Below are 12,554 nucleotides of genomic sequence, written 5' to 3'. Positions count from 1 at the left end.
ATCAGCATGATCAACAGAATACAAGATGAGGAGGAGAGAATCTCAGGCTCTGAAGATACAATTGCATAAACTGATTCATCTCTCAAAGAAAACATAAAAATGGAAAAGTTCCTGACAAACATCATCTAATAAATCAAGAACACCATGAAAAGAACAAACCTAAGAGTAATAGGACTAGACTGAAAAGAGGGTTCTAGACATCACTGCCCTGAAAATATTTTGAGAAAATCTTAGAAGAAAATTTCCCCAACAGTAAGAGATGTTCTGAAACATACAAGATGCTTGCAGAACAACAAATAGACTAGCTCAGAAATTAATTTCTTCTGCCACATAATAATCAAAACCCTAAATCTATGTAAAAAATAAAAATATTAAAAGTGACAAGGGGAAAAGAGCAATTAACATATAAAGACACATCTATCAGAGTCATATCAGACTTCTCAATAGAGACTGTGAAAGCCAGAAAAGCCTGGGCAGATATCATGCAGGCACTAAGAGACTGCAGACGCCAATCCAGACTAATTTATAACCAGCAAAACTTTGAATTAACCTAGATCAAGAAAACAAAATATACTATAACATAAACAAATTTAAACAATATATATGCAGCAACCCAACTCTAGAACATTCTAGATGGAAAATTCCAACCCAATGAGATCAACTACACCCAAGAAAGCAAAGGATAAGTATACCTTTGCAAGAAAAAAAGCAAAAGGAAACAGGCACACAAACAAAATTACCACAATAAAAGGAACTAACAATCATTGATCGCCAGTATCTAGTGACATCAATGAACTTAAATCTTCAATAAAAATACATAGGCTAATAGAATAGTTGCTAACACAGGATCCAACATTCTGTGTTTCAAGAAACACACTTCTGCAACAAACATAGACACTACCTCAGAGAAATGGGATACAAAAAGGTTTTCCAAGCAAACAGACACAAGAAGTAAGCTGGAGTCACCATACTAATATGGAATAAAATAGACTTCAGCCAATATTAATCACAAGAGATTGGGACGAACATTTCATTCTCATCAAAAGAAAAATCCATTAGGACTCCTACATTTGTTAATAATAATAATAGTAGTAGTAGTAATAATAAATGCTTAAATCAACATTGCTCCAAATGCCTTAATAGTGGGAGACTTCAACACCCTGCTTTCACCAAAGGACATATCATGAGACAGAAACTAAATAGAGATATAATGGCACAGAGGTCTTACATAAAATGGATGTAATAGATGTCCACATAACTTTTCACCATAACACAAAATAGTATATCTTCATCTCAGCACCTCGTGGAACATTCTCAAAAGTGACCATAAATTTAGTCAAACAGCTAGCGCCAATGGATACAAGAAGATTGAAATAATCCCTTTAATTATATCAGACTGCCATGACCTAAAACTAGAACTCAACAATATTAGGGATAGCAAAAAGCCAACATATGAATGGAAACTAAACAGCTTTCTATTCAATGACATCTGGGTCAGTAAAAAAGTAAAGAAAGAAATTGAAGACTTCCTAGAATTCAATGAAAATGAAAGTACAACTTTACCCAAACTTATGAGACAAAAGTAAAGCAGTGCTAAGAGGAAAGTTCATAGTACTAAATAAAGAAATCAGAGACATTTCATACAAGCAACTTGAAAGCACACCTGAAAACACTAGGAAAAAAAAAGGAGGAACAGACACACCCAAGAGGAGTAGACAGACAGAACTAATCAAACTCAGAACAGAAAATCAATATTAGAAACAAAGAGAACAATGAAAATAATCAAAGAAACCAAGAACTGGTTCTTTCAGAAAATCAACCTGTTCAACCCTTAGCCAAACTAACTAAAAAGCAGAGAGACATTATACAAATTAACAAAATCAAAATATTAGAAATAGTCCTTCCTCAAGATCCAGCTATACCACTACTGGGCATATACATAATAGATGCCCCCACATTTAATAAGGAAATTTGCTCAACCATGTTCTTAGCAGCTCTATTTGTAATATCCAGAATCTAGAAACAAACTAGTTTTCCCTCAACAGAGGAATGGATACAGAAATTGTGGAACATTTACACAATGGAATAATACTCAGCTACTATCATGAAATTTTCAGGCAAATGGTGGAAACTAGAAAAGAGAATCTTGAGTGACGTAACCCAGAACCAGAAAGACACACATTGTATGTACTCACTTATAAGTGTATGTTAGCTATGTAATATAGGATAAACATACTAAAATATATACTACTAAAGAAGCTAAACATCAAGGAGGACCCTAGGGAAGATGTAAACCTCATTCAGAAGGACAAATGTGACAGACATCAGAAGCAGGAGAAAACAGGGATCAGGACTGGAGCCTACGACAGAGGGCTTCTGAAAGACTCTACTGATACAGGTATCAAAGCAGAGGCTGAGACTCAAAACTATACTTTGGGTAGAGTGTTGGGAATCTTACAAAAGAAGGAGGAGATACAAAGATATGGAGAGGACAGGAGCTCCAAAATGAGACCAATAGAGACAAAACAAAACAAAACAAAATAACAACAACAACAACAACAAAAAAAAAAACACCTGAGCCCTGGGGGCTATAAAGAGAATGATTCTCCAACCAAGGACAATTAATGGAGAGGACCTAAAACCCTCGCTCAGATGTAGCCCATAGACTCAGAATCTAATGGAGTCCCTAGTAAAAGCAGCAGGGGCTTTCTGTGGCATGAACTCAGTGGCAGGCTCTCTGATTGCCTCCCTCAGGAGGGTACAGCCTTGCTGGACAACAGAGAGAAAAAATGCAACCCGTCCCTAAGAGAGCTATAAGCTACTGTCAAATAGAAGGGGAGGAGAAACTCCTTATCAGCGAATTAGGAGTGGGGCATATAGGGAGAAGAGGAAGGAAGAGTGGGATTTGGAGGAGATGTGGGAGGGGGGCCACAATCAGGATAAAAATTGAATAAAATATAATAAATCATGATAATAAATTTTTTTTAATAAAAATAAATTAAAAAATGAAAAGAGACACATAACAACAGCCACTGAGGAAGTCTAAAGAATCATTATATCCTACTTCAAAAGCCTATACACAAAAGAATTTGAAAATCTAAATGATATGCACATTTCTCTTGAAAGATTCCATTTACTAAAGGTGAATCAACATCAGGTAAACAAAGTAAACAGTCCTATATCCCCTAAGGAAATAGAAGCAGTTATCAAAAGTCTCCCATCAGAAAGAAGCCTGGAGCCAGGTGGTTTCAGTGCAGAATCCTACCAGACCTTCAAAGAAGAGCTAACACCAATACTCTACAAACTATTCCATAAAACACAAACAGAAGGAACATTACCAAACTCATTCTATGAGGTCTCAGTCACCTTGATACATAAAGCACACAAAGACCAGTCAAAGAGAGAATTTCAGGTCAATTTAGCTTCTGACCATTGACATGAAAATACTCAAAAATATTCACAAACTGAATCCAAGAACACATCAAAAATATCATTCACCATATCTAAGGAGGCTTCATCTCCTTGGTATGCAAGAGTGGTTCAATATATGGAAATCCATCAATGTAATCTATTATATAAACAAACTAAAAGAAAAAACAAATGCATGATTATCTTCTTGAATGCTGAAAAAACATTTAACAAAAATCCAACACCTGTCCATGTTTATGATATTGGAGGGAAAAAAAGATTTTTCACACTCATTGATCAGTAGGTCTACAAAGTAAAAATGGTCAGATTACCAAAAGATTCAGTGCTACAATCATGAATATACCAAGACAATTCCTTACAGCCTTGAAAAAAAATTCTAAACTTCATATGGAAAAACAAATAACCCAGTAGAGTTAACACAATCCTGTAAGATAAAAAAAAAAAAAAAAATCTACAGGAGGTCTTTCCATCCCTCATCTCAAGTTGTATTATAAAGCACCAGTAATAAAAAAGACATGGTGCTGTAATCAAACCAGACTTGTGGATCAACAGAATCAAATTGAAAGCTAAGAAATAAACCCATATATTTTCAGAAACATGATCTTTAATAAAGGAACCAAATTCATACAATGGAAAAAAATATCATCTTCAACAGATGGTGCTGGTCTAATTGGATATGTACATGCAGAAAACGCAAATAGATCCATACTTATCATGCTGCACAAAAATAAAGTTCAAGTGGATTAAACACCTCGACATAAAACCAGACTAAATCTGTTACAAGAAAAAGTGGGAAAGAGCCTTGATCTAATTGGCACATTCCTGAACAGAACACCAGCCACTCAGGCTCTAAGATCAACAATTAATAAATGGGACCTCATAAAACTGAAAAACTTCTGAAAAGCAAGTACTCTGTCAACAGAACCAAACAAGAACATACAGACTGAGAAAAAAAAATCTTCATGAACTGTATATACAACAGAGAACTTAAAAAATCAAAATATATAAAGAATTTAAGAAAAAAAACTAAAAAAAAAACAAAAAAAACAAAAACAAAAACGTATTAACCCAATTAAAAACTGTGGTACAGAACTAAACAGAGAATTCTCAACACAGGAATATCAAATGGAATAGAAACACTTAAAGAAATGTTCAACATTCTTAATCAGAGAAATGCAAATCAAAATGACCTTGGAATTCCATCTTATACATATCAGAATGGCTAAGGAAAAATATCTCAAGTAACAGCACATGATGGAGAGGATGTGAAGAAAGGGGAACATGGCTCCAACTGCTGGTGGGAGTGTAAACTTGTAGAAACACTTTGGAAAACAATCTGGTGCTTTCTCAGAAAACTGGGAAGAGCTTTACCTCAAGACCCAGCTATACTATCCCTGGGCATATACCCAAGACATGTTCCACCATACAACAAAGACTTTTGCCCAACTATGTTCATACAGCTTTATTCACAATATCCAGATTTTGAAAAGAACCTAGATGTCCTTCAACCGAAGAATGAATACAGAAATTGGGGTACATTTATACAATGGAATACTATTCAGCTATTAAAAACAAAAATCAGGAAATTTTCAGGCAAATGGATGGAACTAGGAAAAAAAACAAACAAACAGATCCTGTGTGAAGTGATCCAGAGTCAAAAAGACATGAACATTGTATACTTGCTTGTAAGTGACTATTTTCCAAATAATAGAGGATAACTATACTACAGTTCACAGACCTAAAGAAGCTAAATAACAAGAAGGATTTGAGGGAGGATGTTTAATTCTCATCCAGAAGGAAAAATCGAATAGACACTGGAAGTGATTGACGAGAAGGAACAGAGTGGTAGACTATCAAAAAAGTCCTCTGAAAGATTCCACCAAGAACGGGATTGAAGCATATGCTGAGAATCACAGTCAAACTTTGGTCAGAGCACAGGAAATCATAGGAATGTACAGATGTATTGAAATACACACAATGGACAGAAGCTTCTTCCATAAGAAGATCAACAAAACCAACAAATCTGGGCCCAATGGGGACTGCAAAGACTGATGCACCAACTAAGTACCATACATGAAGAGGACATGGATACCCTGCTCAGAAGTAGCCCATAGGACAGTCAATCTCCAAGTGGGCCCCTAGTAAATGGAGCAGGGGCTATCTGTTCCTTGCTCTTTGATGACTTGTCCCTGGTTGAGAGCATTGCCAGTCACAGAGAAAGAAGATGTAGGCAGTCCTAATTAGATTTGATAGACTGGAGTCAGAAAGTAGGGGAGAACGGGTCCCCCTTTCTGAGAAACAGCGGAGGGGAATAGGAGGTAAGAGCGAGGAAGGAGGATACAATGGGATTAAAAGTGGAAAAAAAACAGCTGATTAACATCTTCAGCAAAGTGGCGGGATATAAAATAAACTCAAAAAATTCAGTAGCTCTCCTGTATACAAAAGACAAAAAGGCCAAGAAAGAAATAGGCAGACAACACCCTTCACAATAGCCACAAAGGACATAAGGTACCTTGGTGTGAACCTAACCAAGCAAGTCAAACACTTGTATGAAAAAAATTTCCAGTCTCTGAAGAAAGAATTAGAAGATATCAGAAGATGGAAAGATCTCCCATGCTCATGACTTAGCAGGATTAATATAGTAAAAATGGCCATCTTACCAAAAGAAATCTACAGATACAATGCAATTCCCATCAAATTCCAACACAATTCTTTACAGAACTTGAAAGAAAAATCCTCACCTTCATATAAAACAACAAGAAAACCAGAATTGCTAAAACAATCGTCTACAGTAAAAGATCTTCTGGAGGTATCTCCATCCCTGATCTCAAGCTGTACTATAGAGCAACAACATTAAAAGTACATGGTGCTGGCATAGAAACAGACTGGTAGGTCAATGGAATCAAATAGAAGAACCTGAAATAAATCCATGCACTATGGACACCTGATTTTTGACAAAGAGGCCAAAATTATTTAGTGGAAAAAAGACAGCATCTTCAACAAATGATGCTGGTCTAACTGGATGTCTACATGTAGAAAAATGAAAATAGATCCATACTTATCACCCTGCACAAAACTAAATTCCAAGTGGATCAAAGACCTCAATATAAAACCAGACACACTAAACCTCTTAGAAAAAAAAGGGGGAAGAGCCTTGAACTTATTGGCACAGGAGACAACTTCATGAACAGAAAACCAACCGCACAGGTTCTAAGAGCAATAATCAATAAATGGGACCTCATGAAACTGAAAAGCTTCTGTAAAGCAAAGGACACTGTTAGAACAAAACGACTGCCGAGGATCTTCACCAACCCTATATCTGACAGAGGACTAATATCAAGTATATATAAAGAACTCAAGAAGTTAAACATCAACAAATCAAGTAATTCAATTAAAAAATGGAGTACAGAGCTAAACAGAATTCTCAAAAGAGGAATATTGAATGACAGAGACACACTTAAAGAAATGTTCAATGTCCTTAGTCATAAGGGAAATGCAAATCAAAATGACACTAAGATTTCACCTTACACCCATCAGAATGGCTAAGATAAAAAACTCAAGTGACAACACATGCTGGAGAGGTTGTGGAGAAAGGGGAACCCTCCTCCACTGCTGGTGGGAACTTAAACTTGTACAACCACTGTGGAAATCAATCTGGTGCTTTCTCACACAACTAGGAATAGTGTTTCCTCAAGATCCTGCTATACCACTCCTAGGCATATACCCAAAAGAGGCACAAGTACACAATTGGGACATTTGTTCAACCATGTTGGTAGCAGCTTTATTTGTAATAGCCAGGGGCTGGAAACAGCCCAGATGCCCCTCAGTGGAAGAATGGATACAGAAATTGTGATACACCTACACAATGGAATATTATTCAGCAATGAAAAACAAGGAAATCATGAAATTTCCAGGTAAATGGTAGGAACTGGAAAAGATCATCCTGAGTGAGCTATCCCAGAAGCAGAAAGACACACACGGTTTATACTCACTCATATAGACATATAATATAGGATAAACCTACTAAAATCTGTACACCAAAAGAAACTAATTAATAGGGAGGACTCTGACAGTAATGCTCAATCCCTATCCAAAACAGCAAAGAGGATAGACATCAGAAGAAGGATAAAGGAGGGAACAAGTCAGGAGCCTGGCATAGAGGACCCCTGAAAGGCTCTGCCCTGCAAACTATCAAAGCAGGTGCTGAGACTTATGACCAACCTTTGGGCAGATTGCAGGGAATCTTTTGAAAGAAGTGGGAAACAAGATCTGGAGAGGACAGGAACTCCATGAGGAGAGCAACAGAACGAAAAAATCCAAGCACAGTGGTCTTTCCTGAGACTGATACTCTAGCCAAAGACTATGCATGGAGATAACCTAAGATCCCTGCACAGATGTAGCGGTGGGTTCCATAGAAATAGGAACAGGGACTGTCTCTGACATGAACTGATTGGCCTGCTCTGTAATTACCTCCCCTGAGGGGGGAGCAGCATTATCATGCCACAGAAGAAGACAATGCAGCCACTCATGATGAAGCCTAATTGACTAGGAGCAGAAGGAAGAAAAAGAAGACCTATTCTATTAGTGGACTTGGGGAGGAGCATGTGTGCAGAGTGAGGAGGAAGGGAGGGATCGGGATGGGAGGAGGGAGGGAACCACAGGGTGGATACAAAGTGAATAAAGTGTAATTAATAAAGAATAAAAACGTGAATAAATAATAAAAACGGTGTTTATATTTAAAAATTAGTTAAGACTTACCACCAGATTACAAGACACACAAGAAAGAATGTCACATCTTGAAAACAAGGGAGATGGAGTAGTTTTCTCAAAGAAACAGCTAGGTCTAAAACAATATCCAGACACAAAACATGAAGGAATCCACACACACTATCAAAAGACCAGTCCTGTGATTAGCGTGGATAGAGGAAAGAAAACAATCTGGTAAAAAGCCCAGAAAATACATTCAACAAAATCATAGAAGAATATTTCTCTAATCTAAACAATGAGATACCTGTAAAGCAATGTACAGGACGATACAGAATACAAAGTGGACTAAAATGGAAGCATACCACAAAACATATCAAACAAAACACTCAATATAAATGGAGGGAAGGATTATTAAAGGATTTAATGGGAAAAGATAAAGTCACATATAGAGCAGGACCATTAAAATAACACCTAATTTCTCAGCGAAGCCCCTAAAACAAAGGTCCTGAAAGGATATTCTGCAAACTCTGGGGGACCACAGGATTCAGCCAGCACTCCTATACACAACAAATCTACCACGAACAATACACAGAGGTATAAAGACATTCCACAGTGACATGAACCTGCACATGTAAGGGTCAGGAATGATGAGAAGTCAAGTGGAAGAAGAAAGGAAAGAGGAATTAAAAAGAGAAAAGGAAAACTTGGGACCAGGAAGGCTTGCATAAATTGATTTATATGTCAAGCAAATTTGTTAAGAAGTGTAGCATCAAGGAAATCATGAAATTTGCAGGTAAATGGTGGGATCTCGAAAAGATTATCCTGAGTGAGCTATCCCAGAAGCAGAAAGATGCAGACAGTATATACTCACTCATACAGACATATAATATAGGATAAACCTCCTAAAATCTGTACACCTAAAGAAACTAATCAAGAGGGAGGATTCTTGCTAAAATGCTCAATTCCTAACCAGAAAGGCAAAAAGGATGGATATCAGAAGAAGGATAAAAGAGGAAACAAGTCAGGAGCCTAAAACAGAGGACCTCTGAAAGACTCTGCCCTGCAGACTATCAATGCAGATGCTGAGACTCATGGGCAACCTTTGGGCAGATTGCAGGGAAACTTATAAAAGAAGTGGGAAACAGTAAGATGTGGAGAGGAGAGGAACTCCACAAGGAGAGCAACAGAACCAAAAAATCTGAGCACAGCATTCTTCCCTGAGACTGATTCTCCAACCAATGACTATGCATGGAGATAACCTAAGACCCTTTCACAGATGTAGGCCATGGCAGTTCAATATCCAAGTGGGTTCCATTGTAATAGGAACAGGGACTTTCTCTGACATGAACTGATTGGCCTGCTCCTTAATTGCCCCTTCCTGAGGGGGAAGCAGCATTTCCAGGCCACAGAAGAAGACAATGCAGCCACTTCCAATGAGACTTAATTGACTAGGGTCAGAAGGAAGGAAAAGAAGACCTCCCCTATCAGTGATCTTGGGGAGGGGAGGAGGGAGGGAACCACAGCAGTGATACATAGTTAATAAAGTGTAATTAATAAAGAATTTTTAAAAAAATAAAAAAATAAGGGAATTGCTGGATCCATGTGAAAAGAGAGCTAAATCAGACACTGTAGGCAAAGAAAACACAGGATGCCTCAGTCACAACTGCCGTAGCACTGACATCATCCATGACCCTTCAAAGGAGAAATCCCAGTTGTCAAGGACTGAAACCTTAACTTCTTCAAGGCTCAGGCCCCATGCTCAGACTGGTCCTTGCCAAGGCTACCTTTAACAACAACAGACAGAGAACTAATATTCTTATTGTCTTTTCTTGAGGGCCTCTGAGAGAACATTGGGTCTGTCTGGCCCTTAAAATACTCCCTGTTTTTTTTTTTTTTTTTTTTTTTTTTTTTAACGTATGATGTATGTACATGTATTTGAATAGCAATTAGACTCCAAGATCCTGTAAACCAGGAATTGTGTCCTAATATTTTCAAATACTATTTAGCACAAATGCTCTAAGCATTATACTGAATGAATGCAGATGGCTGATAAAGGGATTTAATGCTTTCAACTTGTATAATAAATCTTTGGCCAACTCTGAAGGAATTGAATGCAAGATGAGCACTTTCCAGGTCAGTAACCAATGGCATGAGGATTCTTAAATCTAAACTCATGATGCTGTAATATTTGTAAATGATTTTAAATTCTATCCCCCCTTTTTTTACAGACTCACTATAGTTTAAAGACCTAACACAGAGGTTTCTAAAATAGCATGACTCTGTAAATAAAGTTCACTGATGCTTTTTGCTGGTACTGTATCCTCTCAGTGAAACACCCCAATTCTAAATGTCTTGACTTAGCTTCTCACTCTTTATCTATCTGTACCTTTGTTGCCAAAACTATAAGAAAATGAATGCCATCTCTTGATCAATTTTCTGCCGTATGTTTTACCAATTAGTCATGCATAGAATATCTGAGGCAGAAGAAGGAAGTGTACAGACCAAGGGCTATGTGTGCTGCAGTCAGTTGGTGAATCTCTCAATGAGGTTTTTGTTAGAGGCTGAAGCACTGTGGGAGGAGTACTGTAACCCTGCTGACAGTAATAAACTGCCAGGTCTTCATCCTGCACACTGCTGATGCTGAGCGTGAAATCTGTCCCAGATTCACCGCCTGTGAAGCGATCAGGGACCCCAGTGTCCCGAGTGGATGCATAGTAGATCAGCCGCTTAAGGGATTGCCCTGGTTTCTGCTGGTACCAAGCTACATAGCTACCCACACTCTGACTGGACTTGCAGCTTAAACTGAACCTGTCTCCAACAGATGTGGACATGATTTCAGGAGACTGGGTCATCACAATGTCCCCTTCAGCACCTGCAATCAGAAAAAGACAAAGAGTATACACATATACATAAAATGAATTCCTGATACAAATGTTGGGATCGAAAACACCTTTTCTAATGGCATTGCCAACACACTACTGGATTCCAATGGTAAATATCTGTATCTCTACAAATGAATTATGTTGGTGATACTCTAATATGCTGTAATGTCTCACCAGACATCCAGAGGAGCAGGAATATGAAGACCTGGGTCTGTGCCTCCATCTTCATGCCACTGCCTGTCTGATGCTTTTCAGTTCTCACTTCAAAACCCAGGGTTATAAAATATGGGCAGCTGGGCTGGCTTGTAGGAACCTATGCGAATAATTATCAAGTAAGAAAGGAAATAGCTTGGGTACTGCATTGTGAGAATATCCAGGTTAAATTTATAGCCAAAACTATCATCACACTGAGTAAGCAAACATGGGGAGAAAAAGTCAACATAAAATTTCAAGAACCAACTTAGAGCTCTCAAACCACAAATATTGAGATGCACTCATGACACACTTCTGTTAAAAATAAAAACTTTTATGTCAAATAAGTTCCACAGAAATAATACTAGAAAAACTTTTGATTACAATTCTGAGGAAACAATAAATATCCTGATCAACAACAGCAGAAAGAAAACGAGGAAGGGTAAAAGAAAAAAAAAAGAGGGAAAAATGAGGAGAGAGAAAGGAAAGAAAGGAGAGGATGTAAAGAAGAAAAGGTAAATCTGGTTTGGGGAGGAATGGTTAACATGGAGAGGAGATAAAGGAAGGAGAAGGAAAAAAAGGTGGGATAAATATTAAAACAGAAAGATTTAGGGGTAGAGTATCAGGTCAGAGTTTATGAGCATTTGTTTCTCTTGTAAATGGCTCATGTTTGATTCCAAGCAATTGTTTGATAATCCTCAGCCATCTATAATTCCAGTTATGGCACACACATGGTATACATACATACATAGATACATACATATATATCTAAATGCATACATAGAGATGGAGAAGTGAGCCATGAGCTTCTGCTTAAGCAACTACTTGGTCTGCTGCATATATTCTGCTATCATGGATTTTAATTCTCTGAAAGCCCCAATGAACACTTTCCTTAAAAGTTGCTTTAGTAATTCTACACAATGGAATATTAATCAGAAAAAAAAAGGAAATCATGAAATTTGCAGGTAAATGGTGGGAACTGGAAAAGATCATCCTGAGTAAGGTATCCCAGAAGCAGAAAGACAAACATGGTTTATACTCAATCATATAGACATATAATATAGGATAAACCTACTAAAATCTGTACACCTAAAGAAACTAATCAGGAGGGAGGACTCTGACCATAATGCTCAATCCCTATCCAAAATGGCAAAGAGGATGGACATCAGAAGAAGAAGAAAACCAGAAACAAGTCAGGAGGCTGCCACAGAGGGCCTCTGAAAGGTTCTGCCCTGTGGACTATCAAAGCAGATGTTGAGTCTTATGGCCAACTTTTGGGCAGAGTGCAGGGAATCTTATGAAAGAAGTGGGAAACAGTAAGATCTAGAGAGGACAGGAGCTCCA

The 12,554-nt window shown here is 37.7% G+C and overlaps 2 gene segments (V, D, J or C); both read right to left on the bottom strand.

Annotated features, from left to right (window-relative positions):
• Positions 1 to 10,595: 10,595 nt before the first annotated feature.
• LOC132654352 (immunoglobulin kappa variable 4-1-like) lies at positions 10,596 to 11,256 on the bottom strand. The segment is given in 2 exon segments: positions 10,596 to 11,008; positions 11,193 to 11,256. Coding segments are annotated over 2 exon segments (468 nt in total).
• Positions 11,257 to 11,281: 25 nt separating this feature from the next.
• The window catches only part of LOC110543434 (Ig kappa chain V region Mem5-like), a 67,430-nt gene continuing 66,157 nt past the window's right edge, over positions 11,282 to 12,554 (bottom strand). The window contains 1 exon segment of the V gene segment in view: positions 11,282 to 11,425. Coding sequence covers positions 11,282 to 11,425 — 144 coding nt within the window.

Source organism: Meriones unguiculatus, chromosome 5 (genome assembly GCF_030254825.1).
Source record: "Meriones unguiculatus strain TT.TT164.6M chromosome 5, Bangor_MerUng_6.1, whole genome shotgun sequence".
Lineage (NCBI taxonomy): Eukaryota > Metazoa > Chordata > Mammalia > Rodentia > Muridae > Meriones > Meriones unguiculatus.
Note: the sequence above shows the minus strand (reverse complement) of the source record. Positions and strands in the feature narration are given on the sequence as shown.